Below are 26280 nucleotides of genomic sequence, written 5' to 3'. Positions count from 1 at the left end.
TGTCCTATGTTATAATAAAAAGGACTTAAGTAAAGTAAATTGTCAATGGAATTTGCCCCAAAATTATTCTTAAAATGAATAATTTAGGGGTTAAATTTACTTATATTTCTTTATTGAGATGTTATAGAACTTTAAACTGAGGTGAAAATAGTGAAATCATCGTGACATGTTTTCATTAAAGTTGTTTTGGCAAGTCAGCTTTTACCTTGTGTTTTGTATATGGTACGAGTATTTTGGTTACGGCAGTAGATTTTCACGTATCCCGCACATAGTAGGGTTGGTAGAAGGGGGTTCTCATTAAAACACTCCTCCCCCTTGTTTTCCGCCGAATTGTAAGCATTGCATGTTGAGTGGCCTAACTCACTTTGTTACCAGAACGAGGAAATTCGTACTTGATAAATAACATTAAGCTTACTTTATTTGTGACACATACTAAACTCGAAATGCGTCGTTAAATTCCGCCTGCTAGTAAACAATGTCTTGGGTTCCGACGGAAAGTGAAGAACGTAGTGACTTGACACTATATTCTCTCCGGCATGCGGATACAGTGATGCAAACGAAATATCTATTATAATATAGAATTGTGAGTAGAATAAAATAGTTTTTAAAATATTGTATTTTACTTATGTTATTGAACTTTAGAAACTAATACTTCACATTTATTTATTTCTCGCATGGGAATTGAACTGAACTGAAATAGTATGTATAATTTATCTGTGGACAGGAAATAACGCTTATAGACATTTGTTATTGAGCTACGTATATATTTTTCTTCTGTGTAAAATATATATTTTTTTATATTTTTTTGGTGGAGAGAGAGAAAGAGCGAGATCTAAAATTAAGATACTACACTCTCTGCTTATCACCTGAATTTGAGACATAGTTTGTTAAATGAGGGGAACTCGAAGACACATATTATTTATTACAAAGAAAATTTAAACCTATATTTTGACGCAAATATCTCAAAAATCGTCAGAATGTCTTAACATTTCGCTCATTACTTATATACTAGGTTCCCTCTGTTTACCATTCTATGTGTGGGATACATAAAAAATACAAAAAAATAATGCTAAATTAGGTACAGAAGTATATTTAAAGAAATCTTTTTTCATTCGCTTTTTATCGAGAAGCACAGGAAGAAGCAAAGGATTACGTCCTTTGTGACAAACACGTATTTTACACGAAAAAACCTTTAATCAAGCTGTAGTATGTAAAACCACGTATGTACCAAATTCTTAGAACTCTACGGTAAATTCTTGTATCTCTGATGTGAATATACCGTAAGTTTAATGATTTGGCGCAACGCTGTGACTGTATCGCGGCGGTTGTGGGTTCGATCCCCACTCGAGGAAGTGAAATATTTATTTACGTTTATATTTCCATTTCTTCGCTCTGGTGTCGAAGCAAAGCGCGGTGATTAAGTTCTGCCACTCAACACGCAATGCCTCCAGAATTCGGCAGAAATTGGGGAACGGAGTGGCTTAACACTAGGTTTCCTCTGCCTACCATTTTCTCTGTCTGGTAACTTGAGAAAGCACGGCGTTGAGATCCTCCACTCAATGGGCAACGTCTCGAAATTGATAATGTTGGAGCATGTCATGGCAATCAGCATGCGAGTAGTTTTTTTTTTAATTCCATCCTATATCCCAAACATAGCAGAGTAGGCAAAGGGAACTTGGGAACCTAGTGTTAAGACTTCCGTTTCGCACCCTAAATATTAAATATTTTCCCTCCCTCAAATGGGAATCCAATCTACAACCGTCGCGTATAGTCAAATGCCATGACGCACGTCCTGGAAACAAGTAGGTAGTAGTGAAAATTATAAAAATAAACAAACGAACAAACCCACAGGCAAGATACTAGCGAATAATAAATAAAACCAAATCAAACAAATATGATTTATGGAATTGTAAAAATATGAAAAGTACGAGTATTTCTTTGACATGTTGACGAATTTTCCATGAAAGCGGACCGGTGCGGTGGCTATGAATAAATTATTAAATAAAAATTTTCGATTAAGAAAATAACTTTTATATTTATTTGTAAGCTTTTATAAGACTTTTTTTATCTTTTCGTCTTTAAAATGGGCGCAGGTGTAAAGGTAATGTTTGTTTTTATACTTTTTAACCGATTTAAAAAAGGAGGTTTTAAATTACGCATAATAAATTAATAATTATGTTTGTGACATTGTTTTTTTTTGCTACACGCACATAGCAGGGTAGGCAGAAGGAACCTGGGGGCCTAGTGTTAAAACACTCCGTTCCTATTTTCCATTCCTCACTTTTCACTGAATTCTGGAGATATTATGTGATTTTTTAATACATGTTTTAAAAGACTTAGGTGTATCTCATATAAAGAAATCTCTAAAGATATATGATACAGTATAATAACTTATCCTATTATCCTGATACTCTCTTTGTTAGCACAATTCAATGCATTTAACAATGCATCTGTTTAACAATAAGGTAGCGCAGTCGCAAAGTATTCTTTGCATTTCCTCAAATGAGAATCGAACTCACAACCTCTCACGTCACTAGCCTTAATTAACTAAATATTATTCATAATTCAACAGGTTGCTACAGATTTAGTAGTAAAATTCCATAATATGCTAATTAAACAATGTGAGCTGCACGCTTGCCTTCGTTTTGTTATGAGACTCTGTCGATGGGCTGGAGTATTCCCGGTGGAGGGTTTAGACAAGAAATCTATAAGTCGATTAAGGTATTTTTATTAGTTTAAAATATTGCATAGCAGTATATGCTGAGACAAAGTAATGTTAAGACATTCTATTGTCCACTTTCCACCGATTTTTTAAGACATCTCTTTGGTAGACAAAGCGCGAAGAATTGAAAAAGAAGAAGAGGATATTTGTGGTAGATTTCTATTAATGTTTCTAAATCTAATATCAAACGTTACATGAACTCTTCGTGTGGTCAAGTTGAAGTGAAATAACTAAGAGCTGCTTGTGACATATGACAGAAGTAACATACACCGCAAATACTGTATATATCGAAATAATTTACGTGAAATATATAATAATAATTTGTTCTCCTAATATTATATCTTTCTCCGTAAATTGAATGGAAAACGCAAATATATATTTTTTTTCATTTCTGATGAGCTGTTCTTACATCCATCCATTAGCCTTTTAAGGTCCACTGCTGGACATAGGCCTCCCCCAATGCTCGCCACTCTTAAGTATGTTTAATTAAACGAAGTTTTATATTCTTTTTATTAGTTTCAAGCTATACCCCGTACATACGTACGGTAGACAGAAGGGAGCAAGGAACCTGATGTTAAGACACTCTGTTCCCCTTTATAAGTTCACTTGTGTTTCCCACTTTCCGTCGAATTCTTGAGGCATTGCGAGTTTAATGGTGGCATTTAACACCGCGCGTTGACTCTTTAAAAGAGCAAGGAAATGAAAATATTAGTCACACTCCCCCGAGTGGGAATCGAAACCACAACCTTCGCTATTAGTCGTATGTTTGTGCCTCTGCGCCAGGAAGACCTCAAGCTTCTTATTTGTATAAGTAAAGTAACAATATAATTATAGTAAATGTTGACTAATAATTGAACCAATAACCAAAGTTAGGAGACAAATCCATCACAACTGCGCATAAATAGCACATTTTCCTGTTTCTAAATATTTAACGAACGAACGAATTCTTTTCGTTAATCATTTGTAAATATTTAACGTGACAATTTTTTGTGTTTTGTTTTTTCAAACCGCTGTATAAATGTTGTTAAAGGCAGAGTAATAAATATTTTTTATAGTAAATTATTTTATGTACAGTTATATAATTATAATTTGAGGTCATCGTTGCGCAGTGGCACAGTATTTGAATGGTAACGTGACGGTTGTGGATTCTGTTCTGGTAAACAGCGTGGCGTTGAGCTTCCGCCACTAAGTACACTCGATGTCTCGAATTTGGGTGGAATGGGGAACGTAATGTCTTAACACTTGGATTTCTTTTTTAACCAACATCAAAAAGGAGGAGGTTTTTAACAATTTAAAGTGTTCACTTAGGAAAGAAAATACTTTTTGAGAAAACGTATAAAAAATTAACAATTCTGATATGATGCTAAAAACATAAATAAGTTCTAACAAGCGTATAAAAATTTCAAGGAGTTTCTCAATTTGAGTAAAATATATTTTCAATCAAATTAATTATCCCATATATTTTAACTATGAAACGATAAGAAAGTAGAAAAAGTGAAATGAAGAATGTAGTCTTAACGTAAAGAAGTTAGCTTTACGTTTATATAGACAAAAATACAAGTTGAAATATACTTACTATATATTTTCTTATATTTCCAGATTTAACCTAAGATCCCCTTACGTAGTGTACCACGTCGCTACGTTGGTATGCCAAAGCGTTCTAACTTGCCTGAGCACGTACTACTTGTTCGTTACCGACTTGGATCTGCATAATTTAAGTAAGCTTTAATTTAGTATAACTTTATTATATGAGGCCGTCATGGCGCAGCGAGGGTTGTGGGTTCGATCCCCACTCGAGAAAATAAAATATTTATTTAAATTTATATTTTCATTTGCGGAAAATTGGGAACGGAGTGTTTTAACGCTGAAAATACCATTATCAATTTATAAATACGTGTTAATTTCAGCAAATCTTCTGTTCTACTCGACAAGTTGGTTGTCATCCATGTTTTTACTAAAATTAGCAAGAAATTGGCCCAAACTAATGAAAAAAGCCAGGCATATAGAAGGATGTGTGGCCGCTATACGAACCAAGAAGAATATTTACAGAAGAAACAATAGAGTTGCCGGTATTATCATGATTTTAGCACTTTGTAAGTATTGGAATATGGCAAGTAATAATTAAGTAACATCCTTATACATTTATATTTAATGCATAACGCACTGCTTTTAATTTTTTACGTATAGCAAGCTTAATATAGGGAACCCTAGTGTCATGACACTCCGTTCACCACCTGCCGCCTAAATTCGAAACAGGTTTGCAGAAGAACTCAACACCGCCTTTGTATACCTCAGAAGGGAAAATAAAAATAATTTCCAAGTCTTTACAATAATAACATTGGGACAATTTAAATTATAAAAAAAAAAATAAGATTCCTTTCATTGCAAAGAAAATCATTTTATTTCTTTCTTATTGTATGAGAAAATTAGTTCATTCATACCGATTTATTCACACAATATACCTGTTTATGAATCGCAATTGTATACAAGAAATAATTTATTTTCCAATTAAATAAAATTCAAAATGCTTCTTTCATAATTTCATATTTATATTTTTAGAAGCTTCACGCTTTGCCCCGAACCTAGAGCCAAAAAACTCCAATGGCTTCATTACTTTTAGCTTCAAACTGTACGCGGGACGTAGCAGTCCAGGTAGAGCCTGAAAACCTGAAAGTTTTAAGACAGTTCGTTTCCCAATTTAAGCCAAATTTTTGAGGCATAGTGTTTGCGTAGCGGAGCTTAACGCAGCGCTTTGCGTTGTAACCGAGGAAATGACAATACAATTATAATTTTTAAGTTCTTTTTCTTATTTTTTTGTTCATCTATACTCTCTGTTGCATTATTTCATCTCTCCAATTTTAGTCGGCCACGTGGCAAAAAAAGTTTAGATTATTAATTCTAAGGGACCTGAATACCTATTAATTTAATTCAGCAGAAACTGGGGAACGGAGTGTCTTTACACTAGGTTCCCTCTGCCTACCCTGCTGTGCGGGATACAGTGGGAACCTGATTTAATTTATTTATATTCTGTTACAGTTGAACACATTTTGTCAGTAATATTTAAATTTAAATTCGCAATAAAAGATTACTTGGCATCAACTTCGAGCGGAACCCACTACTACTTGGAAGTGATACAAGTAATTTTCACTAGAAATGCACCATATATTTTTGGAATCACCCAGTACAATGAATGGAAAGCTTTATTATGCGAGGTATTTTAAATCTATCTATATATATAAAATCGAAAGGTCACTCACTCATCACGAAATCTCAGAAACTACATGTGCTAGGAATCTGAAATTTTGCATAGGAGTTACTTATAGGACGTAGGTGCTCGCTAAGACGGGAATTTGCAATATTCGACTTCTAACGGATTGTTTTTGGGGTTGAAAGTTTGTATGAAACTTCGTTACTACAAATGCTAGGAGTCTCAAATTTTGTACAGATGTTACTTATAGGACGTAGGTACTCATAGAGACAGAAATTAATAATAATGTAGTTTACGCAGGCGAAGCCGCGGGCGGGCCGCTAGTATTCCTATAAAATTATAAATTCCATCTTTATGAAATATCTGGCAAAAGTGTAATATTATTTTAATTATACACTTTTTTTATAATTAGAAGTTATAACTTTGTATCAATGTCGAATTTTGTTTTTTCATCAGAGCGCGGACAGGCGGATGGTTGTTAATTCGATCCCCACTCGAGGAAATGAAATATTTATTCTAATTTATATTTCCCTCAGGCAGAGGGAACCTAGTGTTAAAACACTCCGTTCTCCACTTTGAGCAGAATTCTGGATTACTTACATTGCGTGTTAAGTGGCAGAACTCAACGCCGCGCTTTGCCTCGAAATACAAACGTAAATAAATATTTCACTTCCTCGAGTGGGGATCGAACCCAGAACTCAATAAAGTATAATAAAGTATAAAATTATAATATCAGTTGGCAACAATACAAGCAACATTCCTGTGGAACTTCACTGATGCAATGACGATGTGTGTCAGTATTTATTTAATTTCGTACTTCAAAGATTTAAATCACGTTATAGAAACTCAAGAAAAACAGGTTGGTAAAATATAGATTTGTATGGTTTTTATGTTTGTTTTTTTGGTATTAATAATTTGATTTCATATAAAAAAGGTTTAGAGTAAAACTTTGGAACATTGCTGAATTCGAACCCTCGCCTTTTGTAGAGCCCCCAACTAACCATATTATGCCTTAACATATTAGCCCATTCGTCCTTATAGATCGAAATTATTATAAGTTTTATTCGACACACTTTTTAGATATCTGTACCACAAAAGGTTAAAACGGAATTCTTATAGGATCGCTGATGTCTGTCAACACCATTTCTTCCAAGATTACGTGGAGATATCAAGCTGAGATTAATATTTTATATGTTATATGTTACTCCACACTGAGGAAAGAAGACGTTCTCTAAATAAGCATAATATCTATTATTCAAGTCTTTAGTCCCTCGAAGCATAGAAAAATCAATCTTCCAAGTCAAGGCAATCAAAAGATTGGTCCATGGAAAGTTACTTTCCATGGACCTACAATGAAATGAAAACGTACAATACAAATTAAAAAAAAAACCAAAAAGTAAAAATGTATAGATATTTCATAGAAAAAAAATTACAAACTTATATTTGAAGTTAATTTCATACAAAACAAATGCAAATGTCCGCAAAAATTAAATTGGTTAATTTTTATTAGTTGTACTTCCCGTTGACCTCCAATTTTGAAATTGCTACAAACCCTCGGTGGGCGGCTCCGACTCGCACTTAACCGTTTTTATCTTATTACAAACAAATAATATGTAAGGAATATTTTATTTTACTTTCAGAAAACAATAAATTGGAAGGAAGTCCGAGTATACTATTCACATTTAGTGGAACTAGTACATGAGGTGGACAGCAACATGTGCTACTTAATCTTGCTATCATTCTTCACTAATGTTTTCTTTATATGCGTTCAGCTATTTTATCTCATGAAGTGAGTAAATTGAAGTCCTTTTTTGTTGAAAATTCCATCTCTCATGAGTTCAGTCGTGGCGCAGGGGCACAAAATGCTGCAAAATCGACTGGTTGTGGGTTCGATCCCCACTTAAGGAGATGAATTATTTATTTAAATTATATTTCCATTTCTTCGTTCTGGTGTCGAGGCAAAAGCTCGGTTTGTTCCACCACTCAACACGCAATGCTTCCAGAATTCGGGGGAAAGTCGAGAAAAGAGTATCTTAGCACGAGATTCCCTCTGTCTACAATGTGAATTCAATTTCCAATTTCCAAATTCAATTTAATTGCTTATCTATTTCCATTTTCTTGGTCTGGTAACTCGTACCAGTACTAGTAGAGTACCATTACTTAATATAACAGCAACGTCTTGAAAATTGGACCAAAAGTGGGAACAGAGTGTCTTAACACTAGATTCCTTCATATAAGAGGTAGAGCGTAAAACTAAAAAAAAAATGCATCAAGTTAACCAATATAATTCACTATACCTTCGACCAGTTATAACTCAAACACAATTTTTGTCAATAAATTGTTATGTATAAAACTCATTTTTTTATCCTTTTTTCCAGATTTCCTTATGACGGTCCAGCTCATTTGCTATACTATTCTTACTCGTTTTTATTCTTATTTATAAGAGCAACCCTTACTTCTTTGATGGCAGCAAATATAAACACGGTTGCGTGTCAACCAATATTAATATTACAAAATGTGTCTACATCGGCATATAATGCAGATGTAAGAAAATATATTTGAAAATTCCATTTAATCATTATAATTATGTATATTTATTTTTTCCGTGCATAGCAATGGAGGAAATGCGTGCTTAGTGGCGGAACTAAACGCCACATTTTGCCTCGTTATTAGAGTGAAGATATTAAAATTTTCAATATTTAATCTACCCCAATTGGAATCGAACCCATAACCGTCGCTTTCACAATTCCATACTTGCCAAGTCTGGCCTAAAGTATATAAAAATTATTAAGCTAAAACATTATTATTTTCTACTGCCCTTGGCTGCACCATGCCGGTTTCTTATTTTTAAGAAGTAAAATATTTTATATATTTTATTAAATCTTCTAATATTCTAATATTAAAATTATTTTCATTTATTAAAAAAATGGGAAAAAAATGTAAATCTATTATTTTGTTTAATTAATTAATTATTATTTTTTAGGTTCAACGTTTCATTCGACAAATTCGATACACTACAACTGCTCTTAGCGGCTTATACTTTTACATTACAAGAGGAATGATTCTTACGGTACTGTCAAAGGAATCTATACTAATATAATAAAGCGGAAGAGTTTGTTTGTTTGTTTGTTTGTTTGTTTGTTTGTTTGTTTGAACGCTAAGATCTCTGGATCTACTGGTCCGATTTTCATTGTTTTTGTTTTGTATGAAAGCTGCATTCTTCAGAAGTGCTATAGGCTATATAACATTACATTACATGTGTAAACTAATATATTTTAAAGTACTTTCTAATTTGACATGCAATTTATTCTGCCATGTTAATAACAACCGTCGCGTCGCTACGCAACCGTTACCGCGACATTTTGATATTGATCCTTATGAAAATAAATATTATAGTCACTTTTAGCATTTTATCTAGATTGAAATTATAGTTTACTGAGAGAATGTATACTGTATAACATTCTAATAAATAATTAAGGAGTTGTCACTGATTCCAAATGACCTAGCCTACGGGCGGCACAGTATGACCGACGCGAACGGGCAGATGACGTTGACGGTTTTATAAATTTTCATACATTTTCGAACTATTGTAAATGTTTATGTAATTAATTGCTGTTTATAATTAATTTAAGCTACACTTTGGTTCTCTTCTTATTTTATTTGATATTGCCCGCTAAAATTATCCTACTTAATAGAGAGAAATGTTTAGTTATTTCGTAGAGTCAATATCTATGTACGCACGCACGGAAAACTAGGTACTTTTTCTAATATTAAGAATACCTATCCTTTAGTTACTTTTAATCCTTTTGTTGGTTCATTTCAATAACTCATATATTTTTTTCTAATAATGTGTATCTACTTATTATTCTTTTTGATTATTTAAGCTTATATTTTCTTACTAATTGAAAATAATTTCATGAATATATTTAATAAATATTCTTATAGTTGAAGCAGGCGTAGCCGCGTCCGGGTCCACTAGTTAATATAATAAAGCGGAAGAGCTTGTTTGTTTGTTTGTTTGTTTGTTTGAACGCTAAGATCTCTGGATCTACTGGTTCGATTTACTTTGTTTTTGTTTTGTATGAAAGCTGCATTCTTCAGAAGTGCTATAGGCTATATAATATTACATTACACATATATACTAATAAATTAAAATACTTTCTAATTTGACATGCAATTTATTCTGCCATGTTAATAACAACCGTCGTCGCTACGCGACCGCGTTCGTTACCGCGTCATTTTGATATTCATCCTTATGAAAATAAATATAATAGTCACTTTTAGCATTTCATCTAGATTGAAATTATATTTCTATAGAAATTATATTCTTATATTTCAAGCAGGCGTAGCCGCGTCCGGGTCCGCTAGTTATTAATAAAAATATAACGAGGCCAGTCGTGGCAAAGGGCCATAAGTGTGTGACTGTAAATGCTACAGGTTCGACTCCCACTCGGGGGGAATAATTTGAGACTGCTATTTGTAGGATACAAACCCAAGGAAGTAAAGTACTAAAACAAAAAGAATCAAAGAGGTGTTAACGAAGTAGTCATAATCATATTGTTATCCAAGCGGGGAAAGCCGCGGGCTAAAGACTAGTGTTAATATAAAATAGAATTAACCAATTACGATAAATACTTGCATTATAATATTATCTTTTGTTTTCAGGTCATTGGTACTGTGATAAAATATGAATTAGTACTTTTACAATTTAAATTGAGGAGTTTTGAAGCTTAATTCGTATAATTATATAATTGGCATAATAATTTAAATTAATTTAAATTAGAATAATCACAAATTTTACATCTTTAACGAATTTTTATGTTAAAAAGTTCAGTTTTTGGATAAAATTGAAATGTAGAATATATTTTTCTTCTTTTTTTCGCTTATAATTCTTTTAACATTACTTTATCGAACTAGAGATAGGTATTTTATAATTCGTCATATATTTAATTAGTAATTCTTAAAAATTAATCTTAAAACAGTATTACATCAAAGAAGTTAAGCAATTCACAAAATGTAACTTGGAACTTTAAGCACAATTTTTTAGAACATGCACGTTTCACAACAATACAATTTGGTACAACTACAAGTATACAAGGTTATACAAGGAAAATACAAGAAATCCCAGAATCCCGGGATCACGTCTGCAATACGAGCATGTGGATCTAATCTCGCTACTGAATAGCGGGATACCGCGGACTTTCCGTATTGAGTTTAAGGTGGAACAGCCAATTTCTATTGTTTGCAATCAGTGGATTACAGTAGAAACTCGATTAACCGGACTAATTCTTGTCGGTAGTCATTTGGATAATTGAAAATCCGGATAATCGAATGCGAATGTTTAAAGAAAAGCTGGTTTTATGTATTTGTAGCTCATAATTGTTACTAAGAAGGGGTTATTAAAAGCAACAGGTATATATCAATCGCGGTTGATTGTCCGGATAATCTCGAATCCGTATAAATGAGATCCGAATAATCGAGTTTCTACAATGATTAAATAGCTTTAAATGAGTGGACTTAAAGCATTTGTTAATTTCATTGTAATTTATAATTTTGAAAAATACCCAACATTATTAATATATTTTAATAAAAAACTAGTTAACAGAAATTGTGTTTATTTTAAATTTTTCAAAATTAATTATCAGTTATAAAATATTATTATACTATTATTTTTTCTTTCTTTCTTCATTGGTGAAATATATTAAAATATATAAAGTCGGTCGACAGGCATTTGCAGCAACACTAATTCGTATGTAATTATAGTTGACAGCATCTGAAATTAATATTTAATTGGGATTAGTGTTAATTAGAATATTTATTATGTGGAGCATTATCAAGTTTAATTAACATTAATATGTAATTATTTTGTAAGCCTCACACTGCTTCCTTCATGAATTCTAAATAAGAAGATATTATCTCAACATAGCTAACCCATTTTCACCACTTTCCGTCGTATTATTGAAGCATTGCGTGTTAAGTAGCGGAACTTAACGCCGGGCTTTGTCTCTCTTAATAGCTTATTTTCACACATATTATCAAATAAAAAGTAAAAAAAAACATACTGCAAGAACTGTTCCACGGGATATATTAAACATTCCAAATCCGCTTAAACTTATCTGTGAATGAAACACTTGGTCCATAAATCTCTGCATCTGTAAAAACTTTATGTTTTATACGTTATTATTTTAAGTATTAAATATATATTTTTATATATATTTAATACTTAAAAATTTTTTTTGTCAAGCTAATACTACAATACCCTTACTACAATATCTAATTACTAAGCCTGTTTGTTTTACTTGGCACCGACTTCTTTTCTTTTCTTAATCTTTGTTCTTTTCTTAATCTTTGTAAAAATATTCTTCACTTTTTAGTTCGTTGTTGAAAGTCGGTTTTTCTTTTTGTTAAAAATATTTTTTCTGAAGCCAATGCTGTCTTAGAATTGCCTTATTATATATATATATATATATATATATATATATATATATATATATATATATATATATATATATATATATATATATAATCTTTTTTTTGTAAAGAAAATACTCATATATTTGACCTATAAACATTATGATTATTTTATATCAGACGGCGTCGGTCATAAATCACGAAATTACGGGGCAACGATGTTTTATTTACATAGCATTATTCGTAGAAAAATATATTATTTCTTAATGATATTATAAACTGAGGAAATATAACGTTGATATTAAATATATTGAATGTATTTTTAATAGTGAATAAATAAATAAATCAGGTTCACGCTGTATCCCGCACACAGCAGCGTAGGCAGAGGGAACCTAAGACACTACGTTCCCCACTTCCTGCCAAATTCTGGAGGCATTGCATGTTGAGTGGCAGAGCTCAACACCGCGCTTTTGCCTCGACCCAGGTAAGAAATGGAAATATAAACGTAAATTAATATTTCACTCCCTCGAGTGGGAATCGAATCTACAACCGTCGCGTTACAGTCACCCCTATCCATTTTGACGCAGTAGAACAACACCCTTATTCGGAAGAAAGAATTACTTACATTTCGCGGGTCTAGTAGTGAAAGCGAGGTGTTAAGCTCTGCCACTTAATACCTACGCAATGTCTCAAAAATCTATACGCTGGTATATAAAAAACTTGTTTCTAATTAACGAATAGACAACACACAGACATTTTTCGTAATTCCTACGTGAATGGGAAAAAATGGATTTTCCATTTTATATCTGGAAGTCCATGGCCAGTATTCTATATAAACCAATACTTATATATGTCTAACATAATATCGTATTTGGAAAAGTTCCTCTGGTAAAATGCCTAATAATTTTCAGCATTCTGTTGTTTATGATAATTGCTAAATAAAACTTTATCTCCACATAACATACGCCTTCTAATTATACGAAGCTTTTACCTAATTTTCATGTCGTCTTGTATTTTGTTGCCTTTTCATTTCTATTAAATGCTTTTAGTGGATTTTCGAAATAAATTAGAGTTCAATCACTTTTTTTTTAGTTTAGTGACATCTGAGGTTGTCGTAGGAATTCGTAGGATATGCGAAGAATCATCACCTATCTCACGTCGAGAGAATGAGTGACAAATGAATGGCAAAAAAGATTTGTGTAGCAAGAGCGAGTGATAAGAGAGGCAGCGGGAATCCTCATCCTCTTCTAAACGAGGATCTCGTAAATAGCCTAAGGATTCCCCAGAATTGAAAAAAAAAGTATTATTACCTCCAAATTATAGGCAGTGTCAGGAATAGTATGTAAAGCGTCTAAAGGCTTTCGACTCAGCGTATGAAGATGAGCAGTTAATCCAGAAACTAGAGTTGTCGTGATAAATAAATGCGTTATATTTGTGAACGTGTCCAATACGGATATCCAGTCAGAACTGAAATAGTTTAAAAATAACCTTATATTTTTTCAGATTCATACAAAACCCCGCACAAAGCGGGATAGACAGAGAGAACCAAGAGTAAAGACTCTTCGTTCTCCATTTTCCAACCGAATTGATACATGTTTATTCGTATATACAAGTATATGTATTCGAAATTCAAAATAACATATCCAAAGCTTGCAAGAATATTTTAAGCACACTGCACGATTAGGCAGGGGGAACTAATTGTTAAAAGATTCCGTTCCCAAATTTCCAAGATAAATGTTTGTTTTTGGCGGAATTTAACGCCGCGCTTCGTCTTGTTACCAGAATGAAGAAACCTACTAACATATTTATAATCAAAATCAAGAATCCTTAATGTTTGTTATTAATATGAACGTTTCTTACCTTTGCGCAATAAGGCATATGTTGTTTAAATTATGATGAGACAATTGTTTTTTTTGTTTCCTGAAATAGTTTTGATTATGAAATAATAAAACTATTATAAATTCAAATCAGTTCACGCTCTATGCCACACACACAGCAGAGTAGGCAGAGGGAACCTAGTGTTCCCCACTTTCCGCCAAATTTTGTGTTGAGTGGCCGAATTCAACGCCGCGCTTTGCCTCGACACCAGAGCGAAGATATTAAAATATACATTTAAATAAATATTTAATTTCCTCGAGTGGGGATCGAACCCACAACCAGTCGATTTTGCGCACACTTTGCTCCCCTGCGCCACGACTGGCCTAAAACCTGAAACTATTATTATTATAAAAAAGGCGAATTAACTATTAGAATGAGGAGAATTTATTTACATTAGACTAAGCTCAGCTTGGAGATTCGACACTTAACCCGAGGAAAATAGTGTTCTAATACTATATTCCTTCTGTTTATTCTTCTTCTAGATACTTCATGTTAAAAAAAAACAAAGATATTACTCACTGTATAACATCATATATCGTCTTACAAATAAATATGAGATTGGACAAGAAAGAAAGGAAGATGAAAGGATTGACGTGATCATCAATTATCTTGACCAAACTCGCTAAGCGAGTGTAATGAGCCTGTAGATCCGACCAACGGGTGTACTTGTTTTTTGTACATTGTAAGGAAAATAGAAAGATTGTGTTATTTCTTTTTAGCTTCTATATCCTGTATATAGCTGGGTAGGGAGAGGGAACCTAGCGTTACGGCATTCTGTTCTTCATTTTAGTGCCAAATTTCAAGACGTAATTCATTCTCCAGGGTGCGAATCGAATCCAAAATCATTAGACTTAGATTTAATTAATAAGCACGACGGTTGTCGGTTTGGTTTCCCCTTGGATGAATGGATTATTTTAATTTTTTTGCTCTGGTAACAAGAAAAAACGCGGCGTTGAGTTCCACAATTGAACACACAATGTCTCGGAACGTGGTGAAAAGGTCTTATCAATAGGTTCCCTCCACCTACCCTGCTATACGCAACAAAAATCCCTTATCCCTTATTTAATTTATTTATTCAAATATTACTGAAACTGAACTTACACTCATTTGTCTCAATCGCATCAGCCGGTTGAAGTTTCGGAAACGGTAAATTAGGTACAAAGTGACCGTCAGCACCAAAATGTCGACAAAATGGAATAAAAATAATGCTTGCAATTTTATAAACTGGAACAATATTTGATATTATTATATTATTTTCTAAAGAAATTATATTAAATGAAATAGAATGTTATATACTAAAATATTAGGTTTTTTTTTGTGAATTTAGTGAGCCGTGGTTAGTAAAGATATCCACTCAAAAACTTGTGGATTTGAATGGAAAAAACTTAAAACTCCACTTTTTTCCTTTCCCGTTGGAATTTTGGAAACGTCTCCTAGTTAAGGACTCAAAAATTTATAATTATACATTCTCTACATTTAAAATTTCAATTTTCTAAATCTAGTAGTTTCTATATAATATATAGACATCTTATACGTACCTCGACAATAAAAGCTATACCGTAAGTAAAAGGCATCTCCTCTTTAAACCATTTATATTTATACGTAAAGAAGGATTTCACAGAATAATCATTATCATTAGAACATAAAACAAACATTCGTATGTTAAGTACAAATTTCATTAAAAATTTCGCTGAAAATTGAAAATTGATAAAATATTTGTTTAAAATTTTTAAATTTGGTCAGTCTATTATAAAAATAATCTGTTTTGATAACAAATAATATCAGACTGGATACGAAAAATTAAATTTATGTATTCCATTTATCATATTTTTTTCACTTCACGCTATATACCGCACATAGCAGGATAGGCAAAAGGAACCCGGGAACCTTATGTTAAGGCATTCAGTTCTCCCTAGTATCCACTGAATTCCGAAAGCGGCGGAACTCAACGACGTGATTTGCCTCGTTATCATAATAATGTTAGGAAAAAACTCCTCGGATGGGAATCGAACAGACAACCTGTGGTGATACTGGTCTCAAAATTTAGGAAGTACATACGATAGTCATATATACAAAAAAACAATTAATGAAAAGTAAATACTTACCAATATCAATCGCAACCACTAAAGCAACTATTCTTTTAGAATTTCTCGACGCCCGCTCTGGGTTTTTAAGAGGCGGCAGTAATCTCTCATTAGCTTCTATCTTACTTATCATTTTCCTCCAATTCAGGGCAAATTTAAAAAGAAATAAGGCTGCCACAAGCACTATAGACTGTCTTAAAAACATACCTAAAAAAATACATTTTTGCTTAACCTGTTTCTAGCTCTGTTATTCCGCTTTGCCCGAATTCAAGATTTAACGGGCGGAATTTAACGTTGCATTTTGTCTTGGAATTCAATCAAAAAAAGAGAAGATGATAATTCATACATAAGAAGTATGATTTAGACTCAAGCTCAAGGGTTTGGGTCAATGTTGAGAGGCCCTTTTCATATTTTCCATTTATTGTCTACTATATTGACATAGTATTTTAGATAAGTAGTAGTTCGGTGAATCAACGTTCGAAAAATCGACGTAGTACTGTTCTTGTTTATATATTCTTATAGTCACGTCGTCGTAGTCGTCGTGCTTCATTCACGTTGTATTCCGCACACAGCAGATAAGGCAAAGGAAACCTAGTGTTAAGACACTCCGTTCCCCACTTTCTACCGAATTCTGGAAGCATTGCGTGTTGAGTGGCAGAACTCAACGCCTCGTTTTGCCTCAACACTAGAGCCAAGAAATGAAAATATAAACTTAAATAAATATTTCACTTCCTCGAGTGGGGATCGAACTCACAACCTTCGCGTTACAGTCACACCCTTGTGCCGCTGCGCCACGAGGGCCTCTTCATATTCTTATTGGATTCTACAAAAATACTACTTTTCTGCACTTACCTAATTCTTTGAAGTGATCTTGAGGGTTCTGGTTCAATTTTAGTTTAGTAATCAGCCTTACGACCATAAATAGTAAGCTAAAAGCGTAATATAAATTATATGAAGACCACGTGCATCTGAAACATTTACTAGATTAAAGCTACTAAAAAAACCATACCAAACATCCATGGAGACATCCATGTTATATTTTTGGAATTTTTCAAATTGTCATCAAAAAAGTGGGTAACGGAACTGCCTTACTGGGAATGAAGTGTCGTACCACACTAGGTTCCCAGGTTCCCTCCGCCTATTCTGCAATGTTCGTGATACACAAGCTAAAATACAAAATATTCATATGTGAAAGCTAGATACGTATAAAAGTTACCTAGAATATTCACTATGGCTGTTTAATAAACCCGAAATGGGCAAAAAGCCCGCCAACCTGCAAGAATACAATATTTTCCGTACACATTCATAGAAACCTTTAATTTGTTTTGGATATTTGCTGCCCATTTCGAGTCCTTTGAACGTCTTATGAGTGAAGAAATGAGAAGTTTTAGTGAGTATATTGTATTATTACGATACATTAGGCCTTTATAAAGCATTTACACACTGTGTTATTTATATAAGTAAAAACATATTTATAATTTATTTTTTACTGTATTCTTCATATGCGTAGGCAGAGAGTAGATATCGAAACAATCTTTTCTCAATTTTCCGTGTTCCATGTTGAAAGGCGAAACTCAACGCCGCATATATCTTGCGAGAGCCAAAAAAAGAAAATAATTTATACCCATAATCTTTATAGCTTCATTTTGGCATAAGACAAAGTAGAGTTCGATTAGTAGGGGGGAAAAATAAATTAATTTCTCCGCTTTGGTAGGATAAAGTAGCATTTCGTAAAAATAATAAAGTGAGTTGCGCCACTTAACTTCAATGTCTAGAATTCGGATGGGAATCTGATATATATATCTCACAATATCTTTTTTTAAGCTTGACGTTTTTTCTCATCTTTTTTTAGCTCGCCAAACAAAAATATGTACATATGTACATTTTGTATTTCCTCGAATGGGGATCGAACTCACAACCTGTCGTGTTCGCAGTCGCACGTTAGTGCCGTTAATTATCTCTGCCTCCTGCTTGCTACTTGTAGAAATTTGCAAAGATGTAATTAAAATTTTAATTTTTTTTCTATATAGTAATGTATAAAATGCCTAAAAAATATTCGTTTATAACTTATAATGTTCACAAAACTGATATTATAGATGAATAATGACACGATGTTCATTTATTACTATAAATGATTTTATTTACCTCAAACAAGTTTACTCTCTTATTAAAATGAAGACATGTTGAAATATAAAGTAAATAACCGAATATTATTTACATTTTTGTATGTAAATGTCAAATTTTTAGGGTTCTCTTATCAAAATGAGGATGAAATAATAAAGTAACAAAAATGATATAAGTTTGAATTTGATATTACTTAATCCACATACTTATTTAGTTTTCCTGCCCTTGGAAGAAGTACTAGAGTGGCAGAATTCCAACCAACTTGAATGGGGTAGAAAATGGTAACGGATTGAGGGAAAACTAAAGTCATGTCAACTAAGTTCTTCTTTTCTTTGGGTCACTTAGTTCACTCTCTCTCTCTCTCTCTCTATCTCTCTGTCTCAATTTTAGACTATTTTTGCATGAAATACTACATATAATACAATTTTATCAATATATTGGGTTTCCATTCGAACAAACTGTCTATAATCCGATACGATTGCAACATAAACTCGCTAATTGACCAATAATGAATGGGCACTCTGATAAAGCATTAAACTGCTATACTTTCAATTTCCCTTTGTTGTATTTTTCATCATTGTTTTCCAAAGAATTTACGTCAGATGCTGTATTACTGCGCCATAAAAGACTAAATAGACTAGCTTAATATTAAAAACTGCACGCAATATACCAGAAAAAATAAAATTCTATACGGAACCATTCCCACAAAATTATTTTCCTAAATGAAATTCAAAATACTTTTTCATTTATCATTTAATATTTAATATCGTAAAAGCTTAAGGTCGAATTGTTGTAGGACTCGAAGAATTGACATGTTCATACATTATTTACGTGTGATCGAGCATATAATTTATTATAGAGCCCTCATTTTGACAGGAAACTAATTTCAATCTCGAAGTATAAGAAAATACGTAGGAGCTAAAACATGTCTAAACAGGTTAATGTGAACAGTAGTAAAGGAAAACGTATGTATTTTAATACATAATATATCTGTATATTTTTTTGATTTACTTTATATTCCAAATACAGGAGAAGCTAGTACACTCCGTTCTTTTAAGTGGCGGAACTCTACGCCGCTCTTTTGGGAGCAAAGAAAATAAAAATAACCAATTTTGTTGAGTGAAAATCGAGCTTACTAGAATAGTTTTGCAATAATAATGTTTTTGAAGCCAGTCGTAGCGCAGACGCATAAGATGTGACTGTAAAACCGACTGGTTGGGCCGACTAGGTTCAATCCCAATTCGAGGAGATGAAAGATTTATTTCAATTTATATTTCCATTTCTGTCCCCAGAATTCGGCCGAAAGTGGGGAACGGAGTGACTTAACACTTGATTCCCTCTGCCTACCCTGCTGTGTGCGGGATAAAGCGTGAAACTGATTTAGAGGGAATCGAATTCACAACGGTTAAGCTTACAGTCAACACTGTACCAGTACGACACCCACGATATTTTTAATATGTATTTTAATATCTTATGAAACAGAAAATTTAAATGCCGACATGTATAATGGAATTGCTTTAATAAGCTTGAAAATGTATACAAATGAGAATAATGAGCGTACGTTTAATAAGAAGTAAGTAATTTTATATATTAATATTTTTTATTGTTATATTAAGTTGGAAATATGTGTTAGGTCATCGTGACTTAGTGGAATATCGTCTTAGTGTACGTGATGGTCGTAGGTTCCATTCCCACTGTCAACAATAATAACAATCTGTCACGTTTGCAGGCTTTTAAGCAAATTTTAAGGAGAGACAAAACACTATGATTAGGTACGAGTATAAGAGAGTGTTTTTTTACAATTTACGTTGATTTTGTACTTTTTTTTACATGTTCGATTGACATAAATATTAGTAGTAGATACATAACCAGCATGAGATCAGTCGTAGTCTGAGATCAGAGATAGATGGCAAACGTGGCAGGTTGTGGAATCAGGATATGAAATATTCAATATTTTCATTTCATTATTTATTTTCATAATGTGGACACGAAGTAAGAAGGGATTTTGAAAAATTTTAACCCTGTAGGGGTGAAATAGATTTATGGAAGGTCTTTATATCGGCACCAATTTTTATAAAATTTTAATTTCAGGCTCTTAAAAATATTTAATTGAACTCATGTTTCATGGTTTTTTTAGAATTCACTCCCTAAACTGAAAATAATTTCATACACATATCTAATAAATATTCTTATAGTTCAAGCGGACGAAGCCCCGACAGTCCGCTAGTAGAATATATTTTAATTATATGCTACAATTATTTATGTTTTTAGAAAGAAACTGAAAACTTTAACCGATGTGAAAAAAAGATTTTTCAAAATTGGATATAGTAAGTATCATAATACCACTATTTACACACTGGTAATAAAAGTCAATTCGTCATCGTGGCATAGTGCAACGCGGTGTTTGTTGGTTCGAATCCCTCTATCATCACATGGAATAATTTACCAAAATTATTTTTACTTCCCCCGCCCTGGTAGACGTATTGTTGAGTTCTGCCACCCACTAGGCCACTTTGAACATGCAAGAATAACCTGTATACTGAAAGCTTGAGGCCTCCAGTTTTTCCAAGGAACCCTCGGTGGGCGAGGCCGACTCGCACTTGCCGGGTTTTTTTATTTAACAATTCCACCTTATTTGTCATTATTTTGTGTATTCCCGTCACCTTCTAAGCGAATAAATATAAACATAACTATATTTAATTTTTTTTCAGTATCACATATACTCAAATACATTTCAAGTAAACCTGTTAACAGCCAAGTTAATGTTTTCCATCGATCGATGAAGTATTTTTTGTTGAGTGCTCAGTGCTTCGGCATATTCCCCATGATTGATACTTCAAGTTTAGAAACACCGAAGAGAAGGTAAGGGTTAAGGTTAAGTTACAAAAATATGCCATATTAACATGGTTGTATTATAATGGCTTTTATAACGACGATTATGTATTCGATTCCTGCTCAGGAACACAAATTATTTTAATTTTCTAGCTAGCTTTGTTTCTAGCTGTATTCCGCGGGAAGGCAGAAGTGATCTGGGAATCTAGTGTTAAGATACTCCGTCTCCATTAAGGCACTTCCATTCCCCATTTTTCATCAAATTTTAGAGTCTGAAGTGGCAGAACTCAACATCGCGCTTTGTCTCGTAACGAGAGCAAAAAAATTAATATATTAAATTTCATTCCCTCAATCATTCATTGGTAATAGAACCCGCAGCCAGTCGCACGCTTGTGATCCTGCGCCACGACTGGTCTCCATTCATCACGCTATATCTCGAAAATTAGGCATAAAATTTGTTAATAATATAATGAAATTTATTATGCAGGTTCCAATTTGTATCCTGGAGATATCTATTGAGCTTCGCTGTTAGTTTCGGACAACTTTCCGCCGCTGTAATATGCTTTTACAGAATAACAGTTTCTATTGTAAATCTTCATATATTTGGTAAATGATTAAAAAAAATACAAATATTGTTTTTATCATATCTCTAAAGCCGATCTAGCTCAATGTTACCACGCCTGACTATTAATGCGAGGATAATGGGTTCGAGAGAATAGTAAAAAATTGCTTTGAAAATTTCACCTGCCATTATTAAGCAAAACTAGCATCCTTGTTTTATAATAAAAAAAAATAATAATAAATCAGCTTCAGGCTGTATCAAGCACACAGCAAGATTCTGAACCTAGTGTTAAGGCACTCCGATGTCGACTTTCCGCCAAATTCTGGAGACATGAGTGGCGAAACTTGGCGTTAAGTTACGCTTTGCCTTGACATCAGAGCAAAAAAAAAAAAAATTAACAAAATCTTTCATCTCATCGAGTGGGGATAAAACCCACAACCACCACGTTAGACCTGTGCACACTAAAGAAAATTATAAGCCATTGCAATATTTTTTCAGCATATTTCTCATTTTACTTTTCAAATTTCATCACTGACGCCTTGTTCATTCGACTGTCAACTAAATGGAATTACCTGATGAGGCTAGTTGCTTCGTCCAATCTGGATGAGTACGTCGATGCTACTGTAATATATCGATGCAATGTCGCCTTCGTCGGTATACTGGGACTTACTTTTGGTGAGAAGAAGTCAGAAGTATTTTTTTATATGAAGAAGTATTTTTATATATGCCACAGGTTGTGGATTCGATTCCCATTCGGGGGTATTAAATATTTAATATTTTCATTATCTCGCTCAGTAGACGAGGTAAAGCTTGGCGTTGAACTCTGGCACTCGACACGTGCCTTTAGAATTCGGTGAATAGTGGAGAACGGAGTGGCTTATCACTAGTTTCTCAGACTGAAGCAAAAATATATATAATTTACATTCTAAACGTTATAATATAAATTAATTTATCTAACAGTATTTAAAGTTAGGGCTGTAATAGCAGTTACGTGTGGACTGTCCCTGGAAGTTAGTGCTTCGTGAGAAATTGGTGAAGTTTTGATACCTACTAAATATAAATTTATTAACGAAATCCTTTTGTATAAATATTTTGTATATATATAATATCATTAAAGATTATCAGATTATCATAAAAAAATGATATATGAAAAAATAATCAGTCGTGGCGTAGCGGCACAGCGTCTGTCTGTTAAAACGACGGTTTTGGTTTAGATTTTTACTCGAGGGTGTTAATTTTTTTCCGCCATTCAACACGTAATGTATATAAAATTAGTAGGAGAATTGGGAGTAGGTGTCTTTACAATAGATTCCCTCCCTACATTGCCAGAGGTAGAGAAAACCTGTGTTTAGGTGACTGTAGTGTGACTGTAAAACCGACTGATTATGGGTTCGATTCCCACTCGAGGAGATGAAATATTTAATTAAATTTGAATTAAATTTTTAAACTATTTAATTTTATTTCCATTTCTCCGCTCTGGTGACGAGGCAAGAGCTCGAGATTTGGGCAAAAAGTAGGGGAACGGAGTGTCTTAACACTAGATTCCCGGGATACGGCCTGAAGCTGATTTTTCACTTGATAAAGTCCAAATTAAGGACATCGTGGTCTTGTCGATATTCAAAATTTTTTTTTTTATATTTCAGTGGAACATATGTTTACAATAATAGCCAAATTAGCAATCGTGCAAGACTGTTATCAAGACATTGATAACACATTTGAAACTTTCGCGAGAGTCGCATTCCCTTGGCTTTTCGATCTTAACGTTCATTACTCACATTTCATAGGAATCTATTTAATGGCAAGTAATATTTATTTATTAAATAAAAAAATATATTTTTTTTTATTTTTAGAGACCCTAGTAGCGCACTGCTATTTAGATGAAAAACAAAGATGACATTATATACTTTTATTAAATCATAAACTTGATTATAGAAATTGTTTTATTTCAATTCTTCTAAAAAAAACGGAAATTATGGTAAAGCTTACAATTTAATTAAATTTATATATTTATGTGATAATAATTAACATATTGAATTACTTTATATTAATTATACAAACAGACAAACAATACAAATTGGATTTTTTCATATTCATATGTAATGAGAACGCATTAAAAATGAGAGAAGAGAAGAGAAGATTTTGTCTTCTCAAATTCATCTATTATTCATTGTTTCCAGATACAAAATCTATTATCAACGATCAGTTGGAATTTTGCACATATGTTCATTGTGTGTATTAGTTACTACTTGGTATCAATTTTGGAACAAGTAAATAAGAAAATTTTATCTCACGAGGGGCAGGTATGGACTCTCTTTTTTTTCAGCTTCACGCTGTATCACGCACACAGTGGAAGCAGGGGGGGGGGCAGGGGGAAACTAGTGTTAAGACACTCCGTTCCCCACTTTCTGTCGAATTTTGGAGGCGTTGCGTAAGAAATGTGCGAAGAAATGAAATACATAATATTTTCGTTTCTTAACTCTAATAACGAGGCAAAGTGCGGTGTTGAGTTCCTCCATTCAACACAAAATGCCTCCAGAAATCGGCGGAAAGTGTAAACAGAAGTGTTTTAAGGGGAACAGAGGGTCTTATCGCCTATCCCGCTCTGTGCGGGATATAGCGTGAAGATAAAAAAAAATATGGAAAGTATATTTTTGATATATTCCAGTATCTATCATCGTCGTACTGGCGGTCTCTCCGCGAAGACTACAACAGGGCGACCCGACTGGTTCGTGACTTCGACGACGTCATCAACAGCCTTATATTCGTGTCGTTCGCGTGTAACCTGTTCTTCATTTGTTTACAATTGTATCATGTGTTATCGTAAGAATACTTTTGTTATATAAAAACGTATTTTTTTTTATATCAGTATGAATAAAAAAGGAGAGTTTCTCCTTCTAATTGCTAGTACTAATATATTTCTTTTGGTGCTGTCATAGCAAAGTGGGTTAGTGTATGTCTGTTACGCGATGTTTGTGGGTTCGATTTCACTTGGAATGGTTAAAATTAGTAAAATTACTTTCATTTTCTCGATGTAATGTGTCATAAATGAGAGGAAGTGGGGAATGGACTGTTTTACTGGCTTCGCTCTGCCTCCCTTGTTAAGTGTGAAGAAATGTCAAGCAGTTTTGTCATTATACTTTTATCATAGTCCAGTATTTTTCTAAGCTTACATTTTTCTTACTTTCCTTATGTTGTATATTGTTGTTATATTTTTTTTTGCAGTGTCGGTATTAATACGCCACATCGGGATCATCGCATATGCTCTAACCATTCTAATGGGTAACTTTGTATTACTTAACATAATTATTTATATAAATAGCATTTAGCATTCCGAAGTAGTTTTGTACTGCTTGGGAATCTTTAAAGTTTTTATGCCGTTCTTAGAAAATATATCATCACCACATTTTATGACAGTATGGTATGAAATAATGGAGAAAAAGAAGAATGAGACAGTTATTTCCAAATAATAACAAAATATTTGTCTAGTTTAATAAGAAATTTATCATAAATTTAAAATAAATTATTTCTTTCAGATTATTTAATGGCTATGAAGATGTAGTGTATTATATGTTTTCTTTAGCGTTTGTCATTTTACGTTCGTTCCTGGTGTCCATTATAGCTGCAAGAGTACATTCCGCTTCGCTGGTGGCCGCACCCTCTCTTTACAATGTACCGTCACCTTCATATTGTACTGAAGTAAGTGGCCATATAAAGTAGAACTATAATTAATAATTACAATTTTCACATTATAATATTAAAAGGATGAGTGGAAATCTAAAATATATTTGAATTATTTTCTATATACAGGATAGTTAAAAAAAATTAACGTGCTTTTACTTAATATTTGTATGTAATGTTTTTTTTTATTCATGTAAAATATATAAATAAAAAAAATGTACAGGTCCAGAGATTCATTGAACAACTTCATGGCGACACTGTGGCACTCACTGGTCTCAACTTTTTTTATGTCACAAAGGAACTAGTTTTATCTGTAAGTATTAAAAATATAATCAATATCATTTAATAATAGAAGTTTATTGTTTTATTTGTAGTAATTCTTTTCTCTATCTTTCTGCTAATCTAGTTCCTTTAAGTTCTACGTTCTATTTCTGATAACACGTAGCAGAGTATGCGGAAGGAACTTGTAAACGATAAGTCTTGTTACCAGAGCAAAGAAATGAAAATATTAAATATTTCATTACCTCTAATAGGAATAGAATCTACAACCCGACGCGATTACAGTCGCACGCTTGAGCCATTGCGTTGCCATGCACGAAAATGGTATTTGTTATTTATATATTTATTTAAATTGATAACAAATAAATATATTACATTCCAGGTTATAGGCACAATAGTAACTTACGAGCTGGTGCTGTTGCAGTTCAATGAGGATTAATGAAATAATGTCAAATAATACTATTTAGAAAACGTATAAAAAATTGAACGTATCGGGATTTGA

The 26280-nt window shown here is 33.0% G+C and overlaps 3 protein-coding genes across 3 annotated transcripts; 2 read left to right on the top strand and 1 right to left on the bottom strand.

Moving 5' to 3' along the window:
• The first annotated feature begins 2083 nt into the window (after positions 1 to 2083).
• On the top strand, positions 2084 to 10664 carry LOC146534324 (gustatory receptor for sugar taste 64f-like). Its single transcript, XM_085193272.1, has 10 exons — positions 2084 to 2101; positions 2573 to 2721; positions 4322 to 4408; positions 4577 to 4815; positions 5759 to 5934; positions 6667 to 6789; positions 7571 to 7719; positions 8309 to 8474; positions 8914 to 9000; positions 10596 to 10664. The coding sequence occupies exons 1-10, from the start codon at positions 2084 to 2086 to the stop codon at positions 10662 to 10664; spliced, it is 1263 nt and encodes a 420-aa protein (XP_085049398.1).
• A 967-nt stretch (positions 10665 to 11631) lies between these two features.
• LOC146534323 (gustatory receptor for sugar taste 64e-like) lies at positions 11632 to 17647 on the bottom strand. Its single transcript, XM_085193271.1, has 5 exons — positions 17520 to 17647; positions 14202 to 14261; positions 13652 to 13808; positions 11993 to 12082; positions 11632 to 11703 (listed from the first exon to the last, which is right to left on the bottom strand). Exons 1-5 carry the CDS (start codon positions 17645 to 17647, stop codon positions 11632 to 11634), a joined length of 507 nt encoding a protein of 168 aa, XP_085049397.1.
• Positions 17648 to 25354: 7707 nt separating this feature from the next.
• LOC146534322 (gustatory receptor for sugar taste 64f-like) lies at positions 25355 to 26217 on the top strand. The gene is made up of 3 exons (XM_085192800.1): positions 25355 to 25517; positions 25723 to 25812; positions 26161 to 26217. The coding sequence occupies exons 1-3, from the start codon at positions 25389 to 25391 to the stop codon at positions 26215 to 26217; spliced, it is 276 nt and encodes a 91-aa protein (XP_085048926.1). The 5' UTR covers positions 25355 to 25388.
• Positions 26218 to 26280: the final 63 nt, after the last annotated feature.

The sequence above is a fragment of the Heliconius melpomene genome, chromosome 11, assembly GCF_056956725.1.
Source record: "Heliconius melpomene rosina isolate 202511_hmr_F chromosome 11, ASM5695672v1, whole genome shotgun sequence".
Taxonomy (NCBI): Eukaryota; Metazoa; Arthropoda; class Insecta; order Lepidoptera; family Nymphalidae; genus Heliconius; species Heliconius melpomene.
Note: the sequence above shows the minus strand (reverse complement) of the source record. Positions and strands in the feature narration are given on the sequence as shown.